Here is a 21,234-nt window from a genome sequence, read left to right as displayed (position 1 = left end):
ACAAAGGAAACATTTTGTGTCCTTTCATTTAATCACTGAAAATTGGTGTGAAATCAAAAATCTTTATATTAAATGAGTGAGAGGAAGGAGCGTGTCGTTGTTGCCTATCGCCCGTTGTTAAACCCTGCTCCCTCTAGAGGGAGTCAGAGCCTACAAATCCCTGAAATGCCTTTCAAACGGAGCCATGAGATGTATGTAAAGCAGCCTTTGAGGATTTATTAAAAAAAGAAAGGCCGACTCATAAAAAAACGTGAAAAGATCAAGGTGAAAAAATATATATATACGGTCACACAGCACATCTCTTTCTCGGATTTCACATGAAGCGCTTTTGCATCGTTTCCGCCTCCATCTGTTATGGAGCATATTGATTAACCATTTCAGCAGTAAAGTGTAATCAAGATGTCCACAGTGAGGATCTCAGTGGGAAAGGAATGTAAGTAGTAGGCACTGGACTGTAACCTGGCACTGTGAGTATAATCACTCCGATGTAATTTTATTATTTATATTCCCACGGTTGGGTGAGGGCTGGCTGTTTGATCAATTCTCCTCTCCCTTCTTTTATCAGCAACAAGCCACTGCCACAGCCCACCACTTAAATTATTCAATTGGCGCTGCTTTGTTGTTAATAGCAGTGATCATTCTTGCTTAAAGAGCATAATGTATGTACTGACAGCCAACAGTGATACAAACCTGTCCCACGGGACACAAATCTATCAGTGGCGAGCGTCTCTCTGCCGCATTAGAGATTCCAGGCACCAGTGGAGCAGAGGAAAGTAAAATACACTCAACATCAAGGCCTATGGAAAAGGGCTCATTCCACAAGGCTGCGGCCATAAATGATCAGCTTTTGCTCTGTAGCCGACTGTCGGTGAAAGAAAGCCCGATATCAAATGGCCATATAGCCCTGAGTCTCCTCTCTGGGGTTTTAAACGAGGGAATGTTAGCAAAGTTGTGCTGATTTTCGGCTCTTGCGGACGAGCAGGATGTTGTTATTTATGCGGCACAGTTCAGAGAAATGAGCAAAGATTAAAAAAGATAAGAGTAAAGCGATTATTCCTGATTTATTCACGCTGCGCGGGGAACATGAGAAGTTTAGTTTTTTTTTTAATCAAGACCAGGCAATTCTGTGAACCGAGCTGCACTTTCCTAACATCCAGTCAACACCCTGCACTGCATGCTCATTTGGAACGAGAGCCCGGGTTGAGTTCTGAGGTTTGGTTTTATTTGCAGCGGTTGCCTAGAAGTCGTTCCCATGTGGTGTGTTTGTTTACCCTTCCCCCACCAGGGTCCTGTCAACACAACCCGCCTCATGGGTAGAGAAAGGTCAACATGCCCAGGGGTCACCTCATTGTCCAGGATCGTGGCCTTTTCTTTACCTTAACACCACTATTACTGCAGCTGAGGAGTCGTTAAAAGGAAACTGCATTGGAGGAAGAACTCTTAGGGGAAACGAGGGAAGCGTTTTCAGATGCTTCCAGGTCCAAGATGTGTTTTTTTTTTTTTTTCTGTTAAGTTGCTCTTAAAGGTCCAAATCACTGTTTTCTTTCAATTTAATAAAAGTACTTTATATAAGCCCCCATTTCAGGAACGAACGGATCTGTAATACGTGTTAATAACCACTGCCTGAGCCATCAGACTGTGAGCTGCTCTGTGCTGCTGACATTTAGGATTTTCTTTTGTCGACTAAAATCAGGATCGTATTATTTATAACATTTGAGGCTTTGAAGCATCCCAGCCAAAGAAATGTACAAAGAACACTGGTGCTTCAGTTTCTAGTCAACTAGCATGTGTTTACAATATGTCGCATATGGCAATATTGTGCAGCACGGGCCTATTAAACGGAAGTAAGACCCTATATTTATCCATGTGAAACCGTAGCTCTCCTATCTTTATTCTTACAATGATCTTTTGGATCTACACAGTAAACCTTCACAACACTGTACCTAACATGAGCAAGGGGCAGAAAGAGCAAAGATCTACACATTCTGTTCCAATAAATCACTCCCATACACACATCTTTCTACATCTGTCTTAAAGTCGACGACTGAATTCCCTCGGCTCCCAGGGAAAAGCCGGGGCCATGTGCTGAGAAGGCAAAATGTTTGTCATTAGTGGTTGCTTGATTTGGTTTGAAAATCTGGAGAGGGCGGGGAGGAGCTGAGAGGGAAGATGCATGTAAACCACAGCGCTCCTGCAGCACACGCACAGAAACCATTCCAGTGTGATATGATAAGAGCAAGCACTTCACGCTGGTTGCCCATTGAACTTGAAGCTGCTAAATGTTTTCGCTGAAACGTTAGAGGAGGACACTCAACGTCCATCTCTAATCTTAACCGACCGTGTGACCCCCACCCATTCCACACACACACACACACACACACACACACACACACACACACACACACACACACACACACACACACACACACACACACACACACACACACAAGGGCTGGGGCAGAGCCATATCACACTGAGCATTTCATCTGCAAAACACACACTAATGCTTTGAATGTCATGACTTTGCTAATAGTGATCAGGTGTTCTTAAGCTCTCCCTGTAGGCAATTTAAGGGTGAACCTCACCACAAAGCACTGAGCACACTTGAGTCAATAAGCCTGTTAACAGAAAGGAAAGTAAAAATAATTCAATTCTTGACTTATTTAATGGGGGATTTGGTGTGGCAGGTCAGCGGGTGTAATCCAGGAGATTGGACACTGATTCTTTAATCGAGTGCCGCGACAGTACATCTCTTTCCTTCCCTCCCGATTTCGCTCTTGTAAGAGGGTCTCCCTTGTGTAGCACTGAATTTCAATGGCCCCGCTCCTTGGCTGGTTCAAAACCCCCCTATTTAATTGATGCTTCACTGAAACCAGATGGAGATGAGGGGTACAGTGCAACAATAAGCCAAGCTTACTGATGTAGCCGCTCCTTCTCCATGGCTGAGAGAATAATGCTGCACTCACTAACAATTAGCAATTCATTAAAAAAAATAAAAAAATAAAAAGCTAAAATAGGGTTGAGCCTGCGCATCAGGAAAATTGGCAAAGGCAGGCTAATGAAACCGCAGTGAATGTTGGACAGAAGCAGCAGTTTGGTGGCTCTGTGCCATGTTCAAGTCCCAGCAGTGCAGCAGATCCCTCGTAGTTGCAACAGCTTCGTTTGGATTCTGCATAGGCTGCTTGTTTTCTCCTCGCTGCCTCTAAGACCACGGTTTCTATTAAGATAAAGCCAGCAAGGAGGCCGCTTCGGTGCTCTTTTAAAAAAATGCGTCATCATGGAAATAGTGTGCTTGGGGAATAAACTGTGCAACCCCACATTCACCACCAGCAACATCTGCCTGCTAATAAAAGCCAAGAAAGTGTAGTGTGCCTGCACTAAAGTCAATTGGATGAAATTTAGACACTATTCCAAAGCTTGAGATGGTGCTGAGATAAGTGCTGACAAGATCTTGTCTCCATCGACAGTAGTTAAAAGAAATGTCTTATCTGTGTTTCGAGTGTTGAAGCCAAATTCTTGCATTCTGTGTGGGGAGAAGCACATGCTGGGTTTCTCGAGCAGATTGCAATATCCAGTTTCCTGTATTCAATGCAGGTATTGACAGTTCAGTGTGCAAACATCCTCACCACGAGAATACTCAATGAAACCATCACGCCTTCTCGTAATCTGCTCCACTCACTTCTTTCTTTCGAATAAACACATTCAGGCACACACATGTGCAAAGAACACACATTCAGATAGCTTTATCACACTCATAAAGCAGGAGACGATGCATTTGTCCCAATAGATCTCCCCCCGCCCTGGGCCTGGGTCTCTGAGCATGAGTAATTGTCGGGCCCTGTGAAATAATCGTAGCTTTCAACACTAATGGAAGCCCTGCACATTCATTATTCAGTCCAGGAAACAGAGTGCTGCAAAGTGTCAAGGGACCCATGAGTTATTGCTCAGCGTGAATTAACCTCAGAATACAGGGGATGTGACCGAAAGCCCACCGCACTTTCTCCTCCTCCTCTGTCCCCGTCGCTCCATGTCTCCTCGGTCCATCTGCACGGGCAGACAGGCACCACACGGAGAACCCGAGATTGTATCACAGCTGCGGTGTGGTCAGACGGCCGCTGATGGGGTGTATACTGTGTCGCTGCGGACAGCATGACAGACGGTCTGGGCTCTCTCGTGTCGCTGCAGCGTTTGACCACGGACAGCGGCGAGTGCTGGAGCTAAAGCTTTCCCTGCGTTACAGCCCTCCTGGGACGCCTGTGGGGGGAATTTACGAGGAAAGCAGGGGGAGGAATGCGGCAGGAGGGGGGCGGAGGTGGCGTGCAGGGACTGGCTGACCTGCAGATAACACATGGCAAGAAACGGATAGGTTTGATATGTGAACATGCCCACACTTGTGCTCAGAGAACGGGACACCGCTGGCCATGCTGCTGCAGACTGTGCCCTGGTCAGTACAGTGACTCCAGCAAAAGCAACAGACATCAGGGGGAATTCCAGCAATGCACTTAAGCCTTCTTCATTTCCCACGTCTAGACCCTGCAAGATCAGGTCCTGCTGTTCGGGGTCTTTAAAGTGAAAGTGAAGCCACCACCCCAAGGTGAGGACAGACATTTAAAACAGCGTGGAGATAACTCGCCTTGCTGATGTAGGCTACTGTAAAGGTTGAGCTTAAAGTGCCCCCAAATTTCAAAATCATTGGTGGTGTATTAAGTGACTGCATTTCTGGGAGACAGACCTAGTGTGAAATCTGCAAAGTGTTTAAAAGAGCAGATCGAAAAACCTCCACATCCACAAAGACCCACTCTAGAAAAACATGCTCAGCCATGCACCGCTACACAAAACCATTTCTTGAGAATCTTTAGGAGGACTTGTAAATGCTTACTCAGGCACAAACCCGAGAATTTTCCCGTCACTGCCGTCAATCTGCACTGCGGAATCAGACACAGGCTTTGAATCGAACAAATTATTCTGCTGATGGCAAAACAACTCAAAGATCCAACTCCGCAAAGAAGAGGTGAAGGCTACACAAGCAACATGTCCACTTCAGCATCAGTTTGCCGAGAAATCACCTTGTGTCTATTTCTGCACGTCATCTGATAAACTAGCAGGGTTACGCGCAGTTCTCTCTTCAAGCCATAAAAATAATGTGAATATCAGCAATGAGAGAACAGTATCAGAGCTGCGGGCGTTAAAAGCCTGCATTAGCGAACCCCAAGTTGAGTGGATGTAATTGAGTATTCCTGTCTTTTCGACTCAGGGAATTAAGCATGCCAGCATGTTGCTATAAAAATGACCCAATTAATTTGATTAGGAAAGTAAGTTTCAAGATACAGTGCGTTGAATGGTAAAGAGTGCGAGGGAATGCTAATGAGGAATAATTTAATGAGGCAGACATGTATAAAGGAGTTTTGTGTGCATGCATGTTCCATTTGGTTGAACAAAAACCTTGGACGAGGATTAAACCAGTGGGAGTTGACTTTATTGCGCCCCAGGTAAGGAACGTGAACAGCGGAAACAATAACTGTGTTCATGAATACAGAACAAGAGCGTGACGTACTAAATACTGGGAAAAGGCATTAGTGACAAAGATTTCATGATATCTGCTCTTTACGATGGGGAAATTATTGTTATTTCTGCATACAAATGCACTTAACGTAGATTATTTCAAATATCTCTGAAACCAATATGCAGTGCACTCTTAGGGAGGGTCACATTTTTATTTGGGCTCTTTTCTCCATAAAACTGTAAAGATAGGAATAACTGTAATTATTAATTGAAGGGTCTTAACACCGATATCCGGGTGTGAACATAATTTAAAATATTCCACATTTGTGGGACCAGAATGTGTTGGACAAATAAACCAATATAATGTTACTGCACTGGTTTGTATCCCGTGACTGGCTGAGCCTATAACTCCTCTGCCATTAGGCCTTAATGCAGCTATTTCACCCCTGGAGCCTTTTGCCGTCAGTCTGGTTGAACACATGACCCGTTGGATTGATGTCAGTTGACTGACTCAGCCGGGAACATCCTGAACTATTTGGGATAAATGGCTGCCTTGTGTGTATAATTTGGATCACGCAGTGTCCTGAAACTGGAGGTGTAAAAAGGGGGTAATGAGTCCCATGTCCACCCTGATGGATGTGAACTGTCCCCCAAGCTGAAAATCACGTCCCGAATCCAGTGTGCTGAAGTGCAGAGCCGAAACGATAAAGAGGACACCATGGGATCCATGGTGATCTCATGTGGGTGTTACAGTGGAGATAGAGGAGAATTGGCACAAATGTTGGCAAACTGAGTTCAGGCAGGTTTTTTCCACCCACTCCATCCCTGCCTGGCTCATGCATATTCCCCATGGTGCACAGCCACGAAAAATAATTTGTTTTAAAATGTCGGCATTATTTCCAAAGTATTTCAGCCCTAGGTATCAATTATAATAATGGCCGTCTTTGCCAATACCACACACACACACACACACACACACACACACACACACACACACACACACACACACACACACACACACACACACACACACAAGCACGTCTCTCTATATTTGTGAGGACACTCATTGACATAATGCATTCCCTAGCCCCTTACCCTAACCTTAACCATCACAACTAAATGCCAAACCCAAACCCTTAACCTAATTCTAACCCTAAAATCAGTCTTAACCCGCAAACAGCCAATTGAATTTGTGAGGACCAGCCAAAATGTCCTCACAATGATGGTATTGAACCAAAATTGGCCATCATAACTATAGATAGACACGCACACACACACACAAACACACACACACACACACACACACACACACACACACACACACACACAAACACAAACACACACACACACACACACACACACACACACACACACACACGGTGCGGTGCACTTGCTCCACTCTTCTCTGCACCCTCCTTCCTACGATCCGCCCACCATCTCGGGACCGGAGTCACGTGTCTCACCGCCTAGTCTCTCTCTCTCTCTCTCTCTCTCCCTCTCTCTCTTCCTCTCTCCCTCTCTCTCTCTCTCCCTCCCTCCCTGCGAACCGTCACTCCACCACAAATCAAACTCACCCAGCGAGCGAGCGGCGGACAGAGGACGGGATGTGGAGACGCGGAGGGGTGCGCACGGTACAGACAGACCCCGCCACGCCACTGAGCCGCAATGGATCAGTAGAGGTTGTCCGCGGTGAGAGGAAAATGCTCCCTCTGTTTCCCGCAGAGGAAGAATCCGACAAGACGTGAACGGGACGGGGGATGAGAGTCAAACTGTGCCGGAGCTCCTCTTCGTCTCGTGATCTTACAACAGTCCGCCTGTGAACCGCAGGGCGTCAGGGGTGTACACGGGGCGCGCGGCTCCAAGTCGCTCCAGGTCCACTGTGGATTGAGGGGGAAACCGGCTCTTTCTGTGTTTTATTCAAACCTGCTGGAGCCCTGTGGGTGAAGGTGGTCCTCGCCATGAGGGTCGTTTCAGCAAACTTGTTCGCCCTGCTCCTCCTGTGCGCCCTTGCAAGTGTTTTCTACGTGTGGAGCCCACTGGAGACGCGCTTGGAGCGGCAAAAGCGGAGGCTCTCAGCCCCCGGCGGAGGGGCTTTCCACCAGGGTCTCCCGGCGGACCTCTCCGCTAAAACTTTCCGGGCATTGCTCGCTGTCCCGGCGGCACAAAGACCGCACTTGGGGGGCAGACTCGAGGCTCCCAACCTCACCCATCAAACTGTCTCCGCAGGAAGTCGAGATTACCATATGAATGAGGATACCAAGGGGTCAACGCGGAGGGAGGGCCCGGTCAAGTTGGGCTCCCCGGTGGAGGATGGGGTATTTTGGGGCGAATGGCTGGAGGATCTCCGCCCTGTGGGCTTCACGGAGGAATATGCTCGGGGCTGGCGAGAGAGAGCCAGGACGCACCGGGTGGTGAAGCTGGAGCCGGGATGCGGCAGGAGGTCCAACCAGCTCGCCACTTTCGCGGACGGGACCAAAGCGTGTGTGCGTTACGGGATAAACGCTGATCAGGTGCAGGGAGAAACTTTGACATATTACCTCGCCAGTTTGCTGGGCATCACCAACCTGCCTCCCCTGGTGCTGTCCCAGCTGAGCGGGGACAGCGAGCAGTGGGCGGCTGTGAGGACGCGGGTCGACGCTCTGCAGTGGAGCGACCGGGCCGTGGTGTCTCTCACCGAGTGGGTCTCCAACCTCACCGGGGTGGTCACACCTGCGCCGCTCAGGCAGGAGAGCAGCGGGCTGCACCCGGTGCTCGAGCAGCTCGGGAACAAGACGGCGGCGGAGCTGCTGGAGCTGATGCAGTGGAGCGACCTGATCCTGTTCGACTACCTGACGGCGAACTTCGACAGGCTCGTGAGCAATCTGTTCAGCCTGCAGTGGGACTCGCGCGTCATGGAGCGGGACACCAACAACCTGCTGAAGACGCCGCGCGGTGACCTTGTGTTCATCGACAACGAGGCCGGACTCGTGCACGGCTTTCGGGTGTTGAACATGTGGGAGAAGTACCACAGCACGGTGCTGAGCTCCGTGTGCGTGTTCAGAAAGAGGACCACTGAGCGCGTGGCGGAGCTGCACAGGCGCAGAGACTCCAGGAAAAGGCTGCTGGAGCTCTACAGGGACAGCGAGCCTTTGTCTGTGGAATTAGGATTTCTCTCAGACGAGCACGCCGGTGTTCTCCAGGACAGGATAGACAGATTACACAAACACATTTTGAATTGCAGAGGCAAGTACAGCCAGCTGTGAACATCCAGCACGCACAGGCGAGGGGATTCTTTTGCCTGCACAGAGTAATGAGTTTTTGCAAACGCCACTGGCACACCTGTGCTAAACCGATGCGCATCACACAAACTGTCTCGAACATCCAGCTGAACTACCTCCTGTGAATAGAATGTGTTGCCTACTTTATGAATAATTAAATTAAACACATGTTTATAAGCTTCCTGCACAGGTTTTCACTGTATGCCTCACAGAGAGGAATGATTTAGGCCATTCTCACTCATCTTTACTTCACCCCACCGAGGCTCACCTGGATAGGAATCGATGTAAAGATATATTTGTGACTATAGGGTGTCATAACGCAGCCCTCCATGTGTGTGTGTGTGTGTTTGGATTCTTGCCTTGTGTTTAGAAATCCTAATGAAAAACTCCTAAGCCTTAACATAAGTTGACTCTTGAATACTGTATTACTGTTGACGTCTGGCTCGCTTTTTTATAGGAAATCTTTTGCACAGTACCTTGTACCTGCACTCTGGTAGTTTGGATTGCATTTTCAGCCTTAAAGTCACATTTGTCCATTGTACATGTTGTAAGTAAGTTGTAAATATCGTCTGCCAACCTGTTTTGGATATTTGAAGCTCCACTAATTTAATTGTGCATTGTAACATTCCAAAATCTCTTGTCCTTTTTGATAAATACACTGTAATTTAATTTAACTATTGTCTGTGTCATATGTAGTTTGTGCCAAGCTGCTTTGTGAGAGTGTATCACATATATCTAATAACTAGTTTGTGTGGAGAGGTGGGATCTTTTATTCAAGCCTCCATACTGGCCCATTACAGTGCTCTCATTGTGCTGTAGAAATGTCATGTATGGGCACGCAGTTCCCGAGGAGCCATTCTGTCAGCCACAGGCGCACTACCACAGGAATCTCTAATCCCCTTTATAATCTCACCCAGAATGATGAACTGAAGGAGACAAGTGACATCAGTTGACATCCTCTGAAAAGGGTTTTTTACTGTTCCATCGCTAAACCGAAAGACAGTTTGCAGAATATTTGTCATGCCAGAACTATAAACAGTCAATCTACAGCCAAGGCTGGGTGGCTTATTGGCTCAATCTGTTCACATGAAAAGTAAGAAAAACTCCCACAGTGCATGGGAGTCTGTGCTGCTGAGAGGCCAAACCGGCAATTAATGAGAGCTGTGCTCCCAGGGGACGGTCCTGTTTACATTTTCTTTCTCAGAGTTTGAATTTGTTATCAGGAAAGATTTAAAGGAAAAGTACAGGTACGGTGCTTAAAGGTCACATGTAGGATTTTGCCTTTTACTGTAACTTTAAATCCGTCTTCAATTTGACTCTTTTGGAAGCAGCTCTTCCTTATTAGTTCCACCACAGGACCAACTCTGTGTCTGATTTCTGGTTCTTGCACATCAGAAGGAAAGTCAATGATCAAACTGAGGTTTAATCCTTTCCAGCCTTTCACTGTACTGCACCTCATCTGGTTTCTTTTACAACCTTTATATATAGAGAGAGAGAGAGAGAACTCCAGGGCACGCCACTTCTGTTTGTACAGCTCCAGGGAGAAAGATGAGGGGATGGATGTATCTTGTTCCAATAGTGACTTGATTTGTGCTCTTGCTTCATTTAATGGATTACGGCATGTAAGTCAGAGATTTGCGGTTCTCCCGCTCGGTCACTATAGTTGCAGAGGAGCAGCAGAGCAGGCTTAAGCAGGTGTAACTGGAGGCTTTTTCCAGACTGCTGCAGCTGTAACAGGGACTTGGGGATCAATATGTGCACTGACAGTTGTATGGGGAAAAGCAGGTCATGTTAATGCGCTGGTCGCCGGGTGTAGGGTTAACATGTGGACATGTGTGTGTCGTGACGGCTGCAAAGACTGCACTTGCACAGCTGGACCTGGTACATGTCTGCTAATGCCAAACACTGCGAGGAGATTTATGACAGGCTGCAGACACCAGGGATTAAACACAACGCTAAACTAAGGAATGCATGTCTAAACCAGACCCACAACCTTTACTCCTTTCCTGCCACGCACAATCTCCCTTCCCCTGCATTCACCCACATCTCGCTCTTCCTGTCTCACATCTGTCTTCACTGTTAACACGACTGTCAACTTCATTTGTTCACTAAACGAAAATCAAACTTTCATTTTCCTAATGAGTTTTTTTTGTGGGTTTCTTAGCACAAGAAAGCCATTTTTTAACCAGTGACCATGCCAGCTGCAATCACACTAATGGTGAATTTCAAAGAGTTTGTTGAATCACCCTTTTAACTGTTTGCATATGTTCCCCCCTTACTCTTCGGGGAGGCCTGGCTTCTTTCAGATCACCGCACAAATTCCCAAGTCTCTTTTTTTCCCACCCTGAGGCAGCCAATACAAATATTATACCTTTGTGACACAGTCTAATGAAGTGCACTTGTGGCACCAGTGCAGCGGGTTATTATGCGTTAAGGAATATGCGGGTTAGCTATGCCCGCATGCATGCCAGTGCTCTGTGGTTCCTCCCAGATGTGCTTGTTTTATGCTTCAATAGACAGAATCACAGGCTCAGACAGTCATACAGCCAGGGGCCCGCAGCAGGTCCCGGCACAGACCCCAGGTTCTCGAGCTGATCTTCTTCTTCTTCTTTGTGCACATTGCAAACATTCCAGAGGAGCTGAGGGAGGATCATCTCCATGGACACACAAACGCACACAGACACGTCTCAGGCAGGCGAGTGTAAGGAGTCCCAGCTGTGCACATAAACCTTTGAATAAGTTGGCGAAGCTCCTACTTCAAGATATTTCAAAATTCCAATAAAGTTGGGATTAGCAGTAGGTTGTATTAAAAGAAAGCTGCTCATACTGATGAAAATTGAAGAACTCGACACTTATTATTGTAGCTTTCCTGCTGAGACTTTGATGATAAATCCTAATACAGGCAAGAGTTACTTACCCTTGCTTATAGCTTAGCTATCTGGCTCCAAAGATAATGAAATCTGCCTCCCAACAAAACTAAAGGTCACTAATCACCACAATCGCTTGTTCTTTTTCTGCAAAAGAAGCAACAAAAAGACACACTGGTTTTGAAGGTATTTCTTGGCCACAGTAACTTTTTAAAGTCTCTGCTGGTTGCCTGGCAACCTCAAGGCGATGACAGTTACTGACCAAGAAACAGTCCAGCACACAAACCTCGTAAAACGGTCTCCTGTTAATTAGTGAGCTGCCGAGTGAGTGCTCGTAGGTGGATTTTGTTGTGCTCAAAAAGAGCCCAGCTATCGTTACGCAAGGCTAAGCTAGAGGCTGCTGACATCCCTCTGCGGACAGGCATGAGAGAGGTATCAATCTTCTCATATAATGAACGACAAAAGCAAATAGGCTTTTCCCCATCTTTTCCCTCTTAATATAGAAATCCTTAAATCAAACAAAATGTCCAAAATATCATCAATTAAAATTGCTTACAATGCAGTAAAACACCTGACAGTTGCTTAATTACACCGGGTATAAAAGACTCTGTGTTTTTGCCAAACATCAGGAAACTGACTGAAACTGTTCCCTTTTCCCAGTGGACCTGCCATGTGTGAGTGGATGGACATAAGTGGCATTCTTTCAGTGCAGGAACTTCCTGTGCACGACTGAATGATTTCATTACGAAACACAGCACATACTAGGGGGGAGAGTCACTTAGTCACAGCTGAGCGGATACGGGCCATGAAGGGTAAACCAGGGGGCTGGGGCAACAACTGGAGGGGCTTTGGTGGTGGTAAGGGCTGAACATCCAGACTGTGGTGTGCCTGGAGAGCTGGCACAAAGCCTGGCTTTGTCCAAACTACGGCTGTAAGCATAAGGTCAGGGCCTCTTGGGAATTCTTTCTCAAGACAAAGTAGAAGGTAATGAGTAACTTGAGGGGGTCTGCCCATTCCTCAAATAATAACGAGAGGAAAAACTGTTAAGAGTAGTGACCTCCCCTGTTTTCATCCCAGCATGTTGTGTCCAAATCTAATCAGGCCAAATATAAAGACGCCCTGTCCCTTTCACTGTCTTTACAAATAAAGTTGATGTTAGATGCTGTATTTTTTGTTTAGAGACCATCCATAGGCTTGAGTTTTTGATTTGTGTATACGTGTCATCACACGCTGCAAGTTTAACAAGTCTTTGCACCTGGAAACGTCACGAGGGACGGCCAGCTCGGTTTATTTTTCCCAAATGGATGTAGTTGTAAAGTCGGCTGTGATTGCAGCCAAGTGTTTGATAAATGGGAGTTAATAAAAATGTAAAGAGTGAGAGAAAAAAGGTTAAAAAGAGAAGGTGAAGTTGGGGGTTATGTGTCAGGGCAGTGAGTCAGTGTGTGTGAGACCATGTAAAACTAAAACAGATTTCTGCTTTCTTCAACACCAGATTGCCATAAATTCTGATGGTAAATGTCCTCAGTCAGAAAACTTCCATCCTTGGGTTGGGAATTGTTTTTGCTCGAGTCACATGGGAACCGACTAATACATCTGTCCAGCTGTTGTCCTCTCTCTCTCTCACGGTCGCCACGCTCGCAGATTACGGAGGAGATTACATCCATCATGTCCCTTTTCATCACAAAAGGCGGTTGCTGTTGTTGTTCTAGATTATTTTTCATTCTCTAATGACAAGTCAGATTTTGATGGAGGCTATGTTGACAGAAATACACAGGATAGCAGTGATCTAATGTTTTAGTATTCCTCATTATAACACTTAATGGTATTAGTAGATATGGAGCAATAATATAGCCTGAATGTATGTATACAGGCAGACGGTGATCTGCATATAATCCATTAAACTGTTTCTGAAACAAGAACTGTGTAACCTCAGTTTGGATTCCCTCTATTTTCCCTTAATACGATTTGCGTCATGCCAGTCAACGCATACATAAAAATAAATCCTGATTAATTTCACCATTTAATTCCATCCTATTTGTTATGCTTCGTCCCTCAAGCTCTGTCTCCAAAACGTCAGACCATAGCCTGCAGAAATTCATAAGCCTCATTTGGTTTCATGTAAAACATTTGCATTTTATTGCATAAAGAGAATGGGTATGCAGCCCCCATTTCAGAATGTAAACGCCATATGCCGTGACACTATGAATAAATCTTCTGTATAACGACGGCTTTCCACACACTAACGGCACATTTAGAAAAAGTTGGGCCTATAGTTTATAAGTCAAACCTGCTGGAGGAAAAGTTTGAGAAAGTGCTAAAGCTTTTTTTTCACCATTGCAGCACATGTCTTTTTTTGTTTGTTTGATCTAGGATCACCCAGGCGTGACATTACCTGCCTTGTAAGAACCTTGTTGTGTTCAAATGTTTTTTCCCTCGCGTTCCACCTCCTTACATTGACCGAGAGGTTGCACAGCCTTTGATTGAAATGCTTGAAGGATTTTGATTTTGCTCTGGGTGATGCTTATTGACTCCTCCGTACAGTCTGTGGACGTGTATGTCGTACATACTGTTTCATTACTATGCATCCGAGTTCATCTGTATGCCATTCTGAAATGGTATGCTTATGGAAATGACTCTTCTGCCTCAAAGAATGACTGATCGCATTCATAGGGAGATAATCTATTATTTTTCTGTTGAATGCGTTCTTTCTCACGGCCACCTGCACCGAAACAGAGACTGTGGTCGTAATTAAGATGTTTCTATGCAAATGTTACGAGGGGAAAATATGAATATGAATCCCCGATGCCAGACAAAAAGTTGATTGGTCCAAATTAACTGTCTGGACATATGGTTACGTGCGCACAACAACGATGAGAGGACGAGTTTTCAAATACTGAAAAGGCTTAGGAAATCCTGCACCACTTATACTACAGCATAACTACTGCCAGTGCATAGCGCTGATAAAACCCTCCGTCTACTCAACAGCACGAAAGTATCTGTTCATTTTCGGCTCTCTCGCTTGTCAGTGAAAGCTTTTTTTTTGTTGTTTTTGCTTTGTGTGTGTGCGGTGACTGTGTCATAAGAGCTTTGTCCTCTCCATGCTTGAAGTGCAGAGAGAATCAATACACAGAAGGGCAAGGGGACGTGTGATACTTGATGACAAAATACCCACTACCTGCTGAAACAGCACATTCCTTCCTGCCGGCTGACCACTTGTTTTTTGAATGTTAGTGCTGGCTGGAGGCTGCGCCCTGTCGCAGACCTGCGTGGAGTTGCTCTCAGTGTAGTTGTTTTGAATTATGGCACTCAATGGTTGCGCCGATGCTCGGTAATTGTGTCATTTCTATGTAAATGACACTCTTTGCCGCCATAGTAAGCTGTTGTACCACACAAATGCTCTGGCTTGCCTCGTTCCGTAATGGGCCACTGTTACACTGAAATGATTAAAGCTAACTGTGAGAAAATGTCATGACAGTCAATCAGTTAAGTAGATGAGTCGACTGGAGCGTACAGAGGAGGGCATTTAGCAGCAATGAAGACAGGCATAAGAGGTAGGAAGTCATTTTGGGTTGCGTCCAGGCGCCGGCCTCTCTTTGTCGAGAGGGAAGTGCTCACTAGAGACAAACATTAGGGGGGGCTTTATGGCTGACTCTGCAGTATCATTGTGATTTGAACAACATTGGATATGCCTTAGTGAAGGTGAGATGGGAGTGCCTGGGCCAATGTTTATACATTATGCTGATATTATATACAATAAGCTAATAAAAGCTTGTGTAATTTCATGCCTACTCTACTTCAGGATTTCCTAAAACTAGACCTTGTTGCAAATCTTGGCAGCACTGCATGCTGGGTAATCTCAGCTCCCACCAACATTATTATCTTTTCTGTGCTTGATAACAATATCACTTGACGTCGATGTTATTTGACTTTTCGGTGTATCTGCTATCTGTTCGCAGAGGAATCTCTAGTTTTTAACAAAAAGTGCAATCTTTTTTTCATAAGGCTCAAGAGCATATTAGTAGCGTAAAATTGAAACAGATGCTTTTTAACGACGGATCCCCCATAATGCACGTGCACAACAGCAGCACGTCCCATATTCCAGGTGCCGGCTTCACAATATTCAACTGATCGACAGTTTCTCGCTGGTGATAATGAAATAAGAAGAGCAGCAGGTGGCGAAGACAGGGTACTGTATGTGACTGGTGAGCAACTTTGATTAGAAATTGATGGGGGGGCCATTTTAACGCTTCTGCAGTCTTCTATGATATAAGTCGTCATCTTACATCCACCCCAGGTTAACTGAATGGCTGGCGATGGCAGGGTTACTATAGAAATCTGGCCTTGAAAAAACTGGAAGTAAAAAGTGAACAAAACTATATTCAGAGATACTTAAAATACAAACAAATATAGTGTTTCCCTTGTATTCTATGTGGTACTTTTAATTATATATTATTATGCACACTTAAAAGACATTCCTCCCCTTCCACACCTGTAACCTGACTCATCTCAAATAACAAGTCTAAGACATCCAGGCCTCCCACGCCAGCAGCCACAGCAATTACACTGTACTCTGACATGGCTGCAGGGTGAGGCTCGGTGTCGAGCACTTCATGACACCCTCACGTTACCCGAACCAAAGGAGAAAACAATAGAGGGTGTAGCGGTTCACTTCCCACCACATTGAGAGGCAATTCAAGTAGCAAAAGCTCTATAAGGTTCTAACCTTACACTTTATACAACACACATCCTGTAGCAATGTGACTGCAATGCTGAAAGTGGAAGGTTCCAGTATCCTCTCACTAAAAAAAGAGCTCTTGACAGACAGGGCGGGGATGCAGGAAATTCCGTATCATTTTGTGAATCAGCAAGGTTGAATTCAACACAACAAGGCTTTGATTTAGTGATGTGACTCCTGTCCTTGTTTCAGTTGTATCGCTCCCATGTCTTCTTTTTCTTTGCTCTAAGCCTTGTCCCTTAATTCCCCTCCTTCTTTCTCGTTCTGCTTCTTCTCATCTATTTGGCCTGTGCAAATATTGCCATTGTGAGATCCTGCGAGCACTGATTGATTGCGGGAGGGGGGGCAAATCATCTGGGCCGGTTACAAAGACATCTTCCACAAAATCAATGCCACTGAAAGAGAAACTAAGTCTTTTTAGGGTTCCACGATCCTTTGTAATATAGCACTGTCTACCACAGGGGAATATCTAGTATTACACCCCCCCCCCCCCCCCCCCCCCCCCCCACACTCCTTCGATTTTTGAACCATCCCATTTGTTCTATATCATTTATCCTTTAAAAGAGAAAAGAGGGGTTTTATTGGATGCTTGAGGTTTGAAATATATCACCGTGATCAGCTCGTGTATATGAGTCAATTTTAATGGCAGAATTTATAGCCTCCCATCAGGTAATGGAGCAGCTATAGAGATTGGCTCTGAGGGACACGAAACAGACATCTCCAGCAAAGGGCAAAGAGAGTGCAACAGAGTGATATATTCATTTGTGTGTGACGTTTATGTTCCTCCTGCGTTTGCTTGACATGTGGACGACACAGGGAGCAATGGAGTGGTCGGCTTCACTCACATGTATAAGAAGACGCATTCTGAGATAATTAGTTATTATCAGTTCTGACCGTCGACTACATTCCTTCCCCTTTTAGCGTTTATCCAATCACAGCACGTTGAAGTGCTTTGCATTAGTTTTGAGTAAGGTAGAGTATTTCTTTATTTTTCAAAATCATACACAAGATGCACATTTTCATAGACTGGATTGAACCACTTGTTTATCTAACTGAGGGGAAGTGTGGATAATCAGGGGGAACATAGAGTTGAACTAACATGAATTCATGTGATTTATTTAGGGAAAATAAACAAACAAGAGTTTACGGCTGCTATCAAGCTGTCCTGACTCATTTCCTTAATCCCCCACCAAATTAAGCTTGGCTCCTCTTGTATTCGTGGCTTTCCAAAATATTGTTGATAAAAATTGTGTTAGTGAGGGCATGAACTTTTTTTTGGCTGCGTTTTAACTGATTAAGCAAAAAGAAAAACTTGAAAGATGAATCAACTTCACCAAGGCTGAACAATCCAAGACATAAATATCCACCCACATGTGCGACTTTTTAAAGTAAGATCCAAGCATTATTCCCTCAAAAAGAAATGATTAAAAATGCCCAATGTTGCAATGTTAAAAATGTGAAGAAAAAAAAGAAGATGCTGGATCCGCACATAAATCGACACAAGATGTTTTATGGGTTCTTTTGGGGCCCCATCCTTTCCCCATGAAAGTCATCAGTTTCATTAAACTTGTACATATAGTATATACACAACAAATAGCAGGAGATTAAAAGAAAGAACCAAGGACACACACCTGGTGCACAGTTTCAAACAAAACCTCTGCTCTCACTGGGAGACGAAACAAGTGGAGTGCAGTGTAGTGACTGCACTGGGACGGGGACAAGCAGATGGGTGACTTTGAGTGTGCCGGCTCAAAGAATGCGAGCTTGCTGAGCAGGAACAGCGGAGTCAGGCTGGGCCACGACCCCAGCCATGTTCTGTTTTTATAACCTTCTGCCTTTTCAAAAAACACTGCTCTCCTCCCTACCCCTGAACCCTCTGCCATTTCTCTCCGTCTGAAGTTGCTGCTGGACACGCAAGCCAGTATAACACGCTCATGTTCCCGTCTCGTAAAAAAAACTAAAGGTGTGTGTGGGTACACGCACGCCGTCAGTAGATTTGTGTTTCATGCTTCTCCCGTGGTTCAAAGGCATATTACCCACACCTAAGATAGTTGACCACCAGAACTAATCCATCAGTCTCGTTGGCTGTCACCATGTTGCCCTTCATAGGTATAAGTACGCCTGAACATCCCCCTTTCTTCTCTGAGTCATGCCTGTGCCTCATCACCCCTCCCAGGTGTTCCCATAACTCATCGGGGGCCTCAAATCCCACGTGGACATTCCTGAACTTCAGAGGCACATCGGCAGATGAGAGCCTGGATTTATGGCTCGCTGATGGACGGCGAAGGGGGGGGGTGGGCAGCGGAGAGGGGGAAGGCGATAGGGTCCACTTCAAAGGGGAGGAAGCGTTTGTTGTTGTTCCCTCCTGCGCTCGCTGATGCACACATATGCACGGCTCTCTCTTCCCCTCTGTGCCTCTGACAGCTGGAGTGCTCAGTCACTGGCTTACACGCAGTCACGCAAACAATTAGTTTAGCTTTCATTTCATTTTTTGCTGCTACGTGACTAGAAATAGGTGGCGTTTTTACAGTTTGTCTCTCATACGCTAGCTCATCGACGACATGCAGGACTATTACTATCTTTTCCTTTTTCATTATATCAAAGGTGACCCTTCAATGATTGCCTCCAAGCTTTTTATTATTACACCTGCATTAAATATTCTACTTGCTCTTAAATGCCACTTCCTGCTGCACTGTTATAATTTATTTGCATGACTTTGCCTATAACATTATAGGTCACAGGCAAGTTTGTGTGTGTGGATGTGTGCATGTGTGCATGTGTGCATCTATGTATATTTGTATGTGTGAGAGTGTTTGTGTTTGGGTGAGGAAGCGCCTCCTCCGTTTCCCAACCAGCTCGTGTTACGTTGCCGTGTGTGTGTGTGAGGTTGATGGATGTGTGTAGTGGTGGCGTTCCTTTAAGCCGGATGTGTAATGAACCCAGCTTTGGCTCTGTAACTTTGGGGGTGATTGATTACAAACGCAGACCATTTAACATGCAAGGGTGCTGCCCCTTAACAATGCAACAAAGCCTTGCAGATGAGATCGCACATGAAACATGAGACACCCTGCCTTTTGTCCACAGCGAGCTGCTTATTAAATTAAAGCTAGGCTGTTATCAAGCTTTACCTCAGCCCTCGAGGGTAATCATCCAAAACGAGGAAAAAAGCTGCGTGCTGATTGATACACAATTTTCTCTTTCATACTGTAGAGTCAGAAATGTACAACTTGTGTTACTGTTATAACACCGACTAACATTTTCCTCTTTGAGTTTCCCAACTCCTTGTTGGGGCCGGAAAGCTGATGTAACCTGTAGCTGTTATTCTCAGTAACCAGGGCAATCAATGCTCCGCTCCTACGGGTACTTAATCATTCCACTGTTTGTTCACTCTGCCCTTTCTTGTGGTCAGGCCGACCAACTCAAACCAGCCAGGAAATACTAAAAAGCACAATTTGCATCTTTAATGTCAGCTGCAGAAATGCACTGGTCTACAGGGATGTGATATGATAATGAGTCATACACCGGCAATGACAAAGCAAACAATATTTTAAATCAAAGATTGAACTATATGAAATCTACAACAAAATAATTCATTCTTTGCTATTGCTCTCCAAATTGGGCTTGTGCATCCTATTTGGTTCTATTATCATTCAGATGTGTCTCTCGAACTTGATAGGAGTTGCAAACTAAATTGATTGGACAGAAAGACAGCACACACCTGCATGAGTAAAACCCCACAACTCATAACGCATGGTGGGATAAAAGGATTTCATGGAGACTTCACTAAACAGAAGCTTTTTTTAATTAGTGGCTAAATAGCATTAAGAGCTCTCTTCATGCTCTCAGGTCTCTAAGAAAAGGAGGAACACGAGTCTCTGGTCTGATGACACCAATATTGAACCCTTTGGGCAAAACTCCAAACAGTGCACGTGGTGAACATGAGGCTCTGCTCATCACCTGGCTAATATCATACGATGAAACACGGGGGGTGGCAGCATCTTGCTATTAAGGGTCATGCTCAGCAGCAGGGACAGGGTGACTGGATTGGGGGAAGGAAGGATGAATGCAGCCGTCCTGGAAGAAAACCTGCTCCATAGTGCGCAAGATTGGGGCAACAGTTAAATTCTCAGCACAACAATAACCCAAAGCATAGTTTAGGAGAAGTGTTGGGACATGTAAAACTCCATAAAACATCTGTGGGCAAATCTGATGATGGCAGCACAGACACATCCCATTCAATCTGAGGGAGCTTCAAAGAATCTGCCAAAATCCAGCTGTGCAATGCTTCATCTCTCATTGATTATGCATTTAAGCCCTGGAAAATAATATGATACTGGTCCTCTGCCACTGAAACAGCAGATCAACTCCCAACTATATGGCATGTGCATGTTTTGTGTGAGCACGAGAGAGAAAAAGTGGCAGAGGGCACTGGTTGGAATCTGTTGGTAGCTGGCGAGCTAATTCGCTGAGGTAGGAATTAAAGGTTGTGCCTATAAGAAGTGTTTTCAAAAGGGATGACATCAGCGGGGGCGCAGGCGAGGAGGCCTGAGGAGGTGGAAGAAGAGTTATCTCCTCTTGGTGTAGCGGGGGATGAGTCAGGATGAGAGTGCACTGTCTCATCGACAAGCTCAGGCTGGTAAAGACAGGTCTTTAACTAGTCAGTCAGTCTTACTCAGCAGTTTTCTAACATAAAACGTGATTCCAAAGCACAGGAATTAGACTTATTTAATGGGAGACAGGTGAGCGATGTAAAACAAATGAACTGTGTTGAACTTGAAAGAGCAACAACGAACCAACATGCACTGTTCACACTTCAGTGAGTAATAAAGTGCAACACTGCTGATTGGTGTACATCTGTTGCAGCAATGGATAT

The 21,234-nt window shown here is 45.4% G+C and overlaps 1 protein-coding gene across 1 annotated transcript; it reads left to right on the top strand.

Annotated features, from left to right (window-relative positions):
• The first annotated feature begins 7,068 nt into the window (after window positions 1–7,068).
• On the top strand, window positions 7,069–9,433 carry fjx1 (four-jointed box kinase 1). The gene has a single exon (XM_034588804.1). The coding sequence runs from the start codon at window positions 7,461–7,463 to the stop codon at window positions 8,742–8,744; it is 1,284 nt and encodes a 427-aa protein (XP_034444695.1). The 5' UTR covers window positions 7,069–7,460; the 3' UTR covers window positions 8,745–9,433.
• Window positions 9,434–21,234: the final 11,801 nt, after the last annotated feature.

The sequence above is a fragment of the Hippoglossus hippoglossus genome, chromosome 6 (genome assembly GCF_009819705.1).
Source record: "Hippoglossus hippoglossus isolate fHipHip1 chromosome 6, fHipHip1.pri, whole genome shotgun sequence".
Lineage (NCBI taxonomy): Eukaryota > Metazoa > Chordata > Actinopteri > Pleuronectiformes > Pleuronectidae > Hippoglossus > Hippoglossus hippoglossus.
Note: the sequence above shows the minus strand (reverse complement) of the source record. Positions and strands in the feature narration are given on the sequence as shown.

Coding starts and splice junctions, on each gene's coding strand:
- fjx1 (XM_034588804.1), top strand. CDS start 7,461: ATGAGGGTCGTTTCAGCAAACTTGTTCGCCCTGCTCCTCCTGTGCGCC.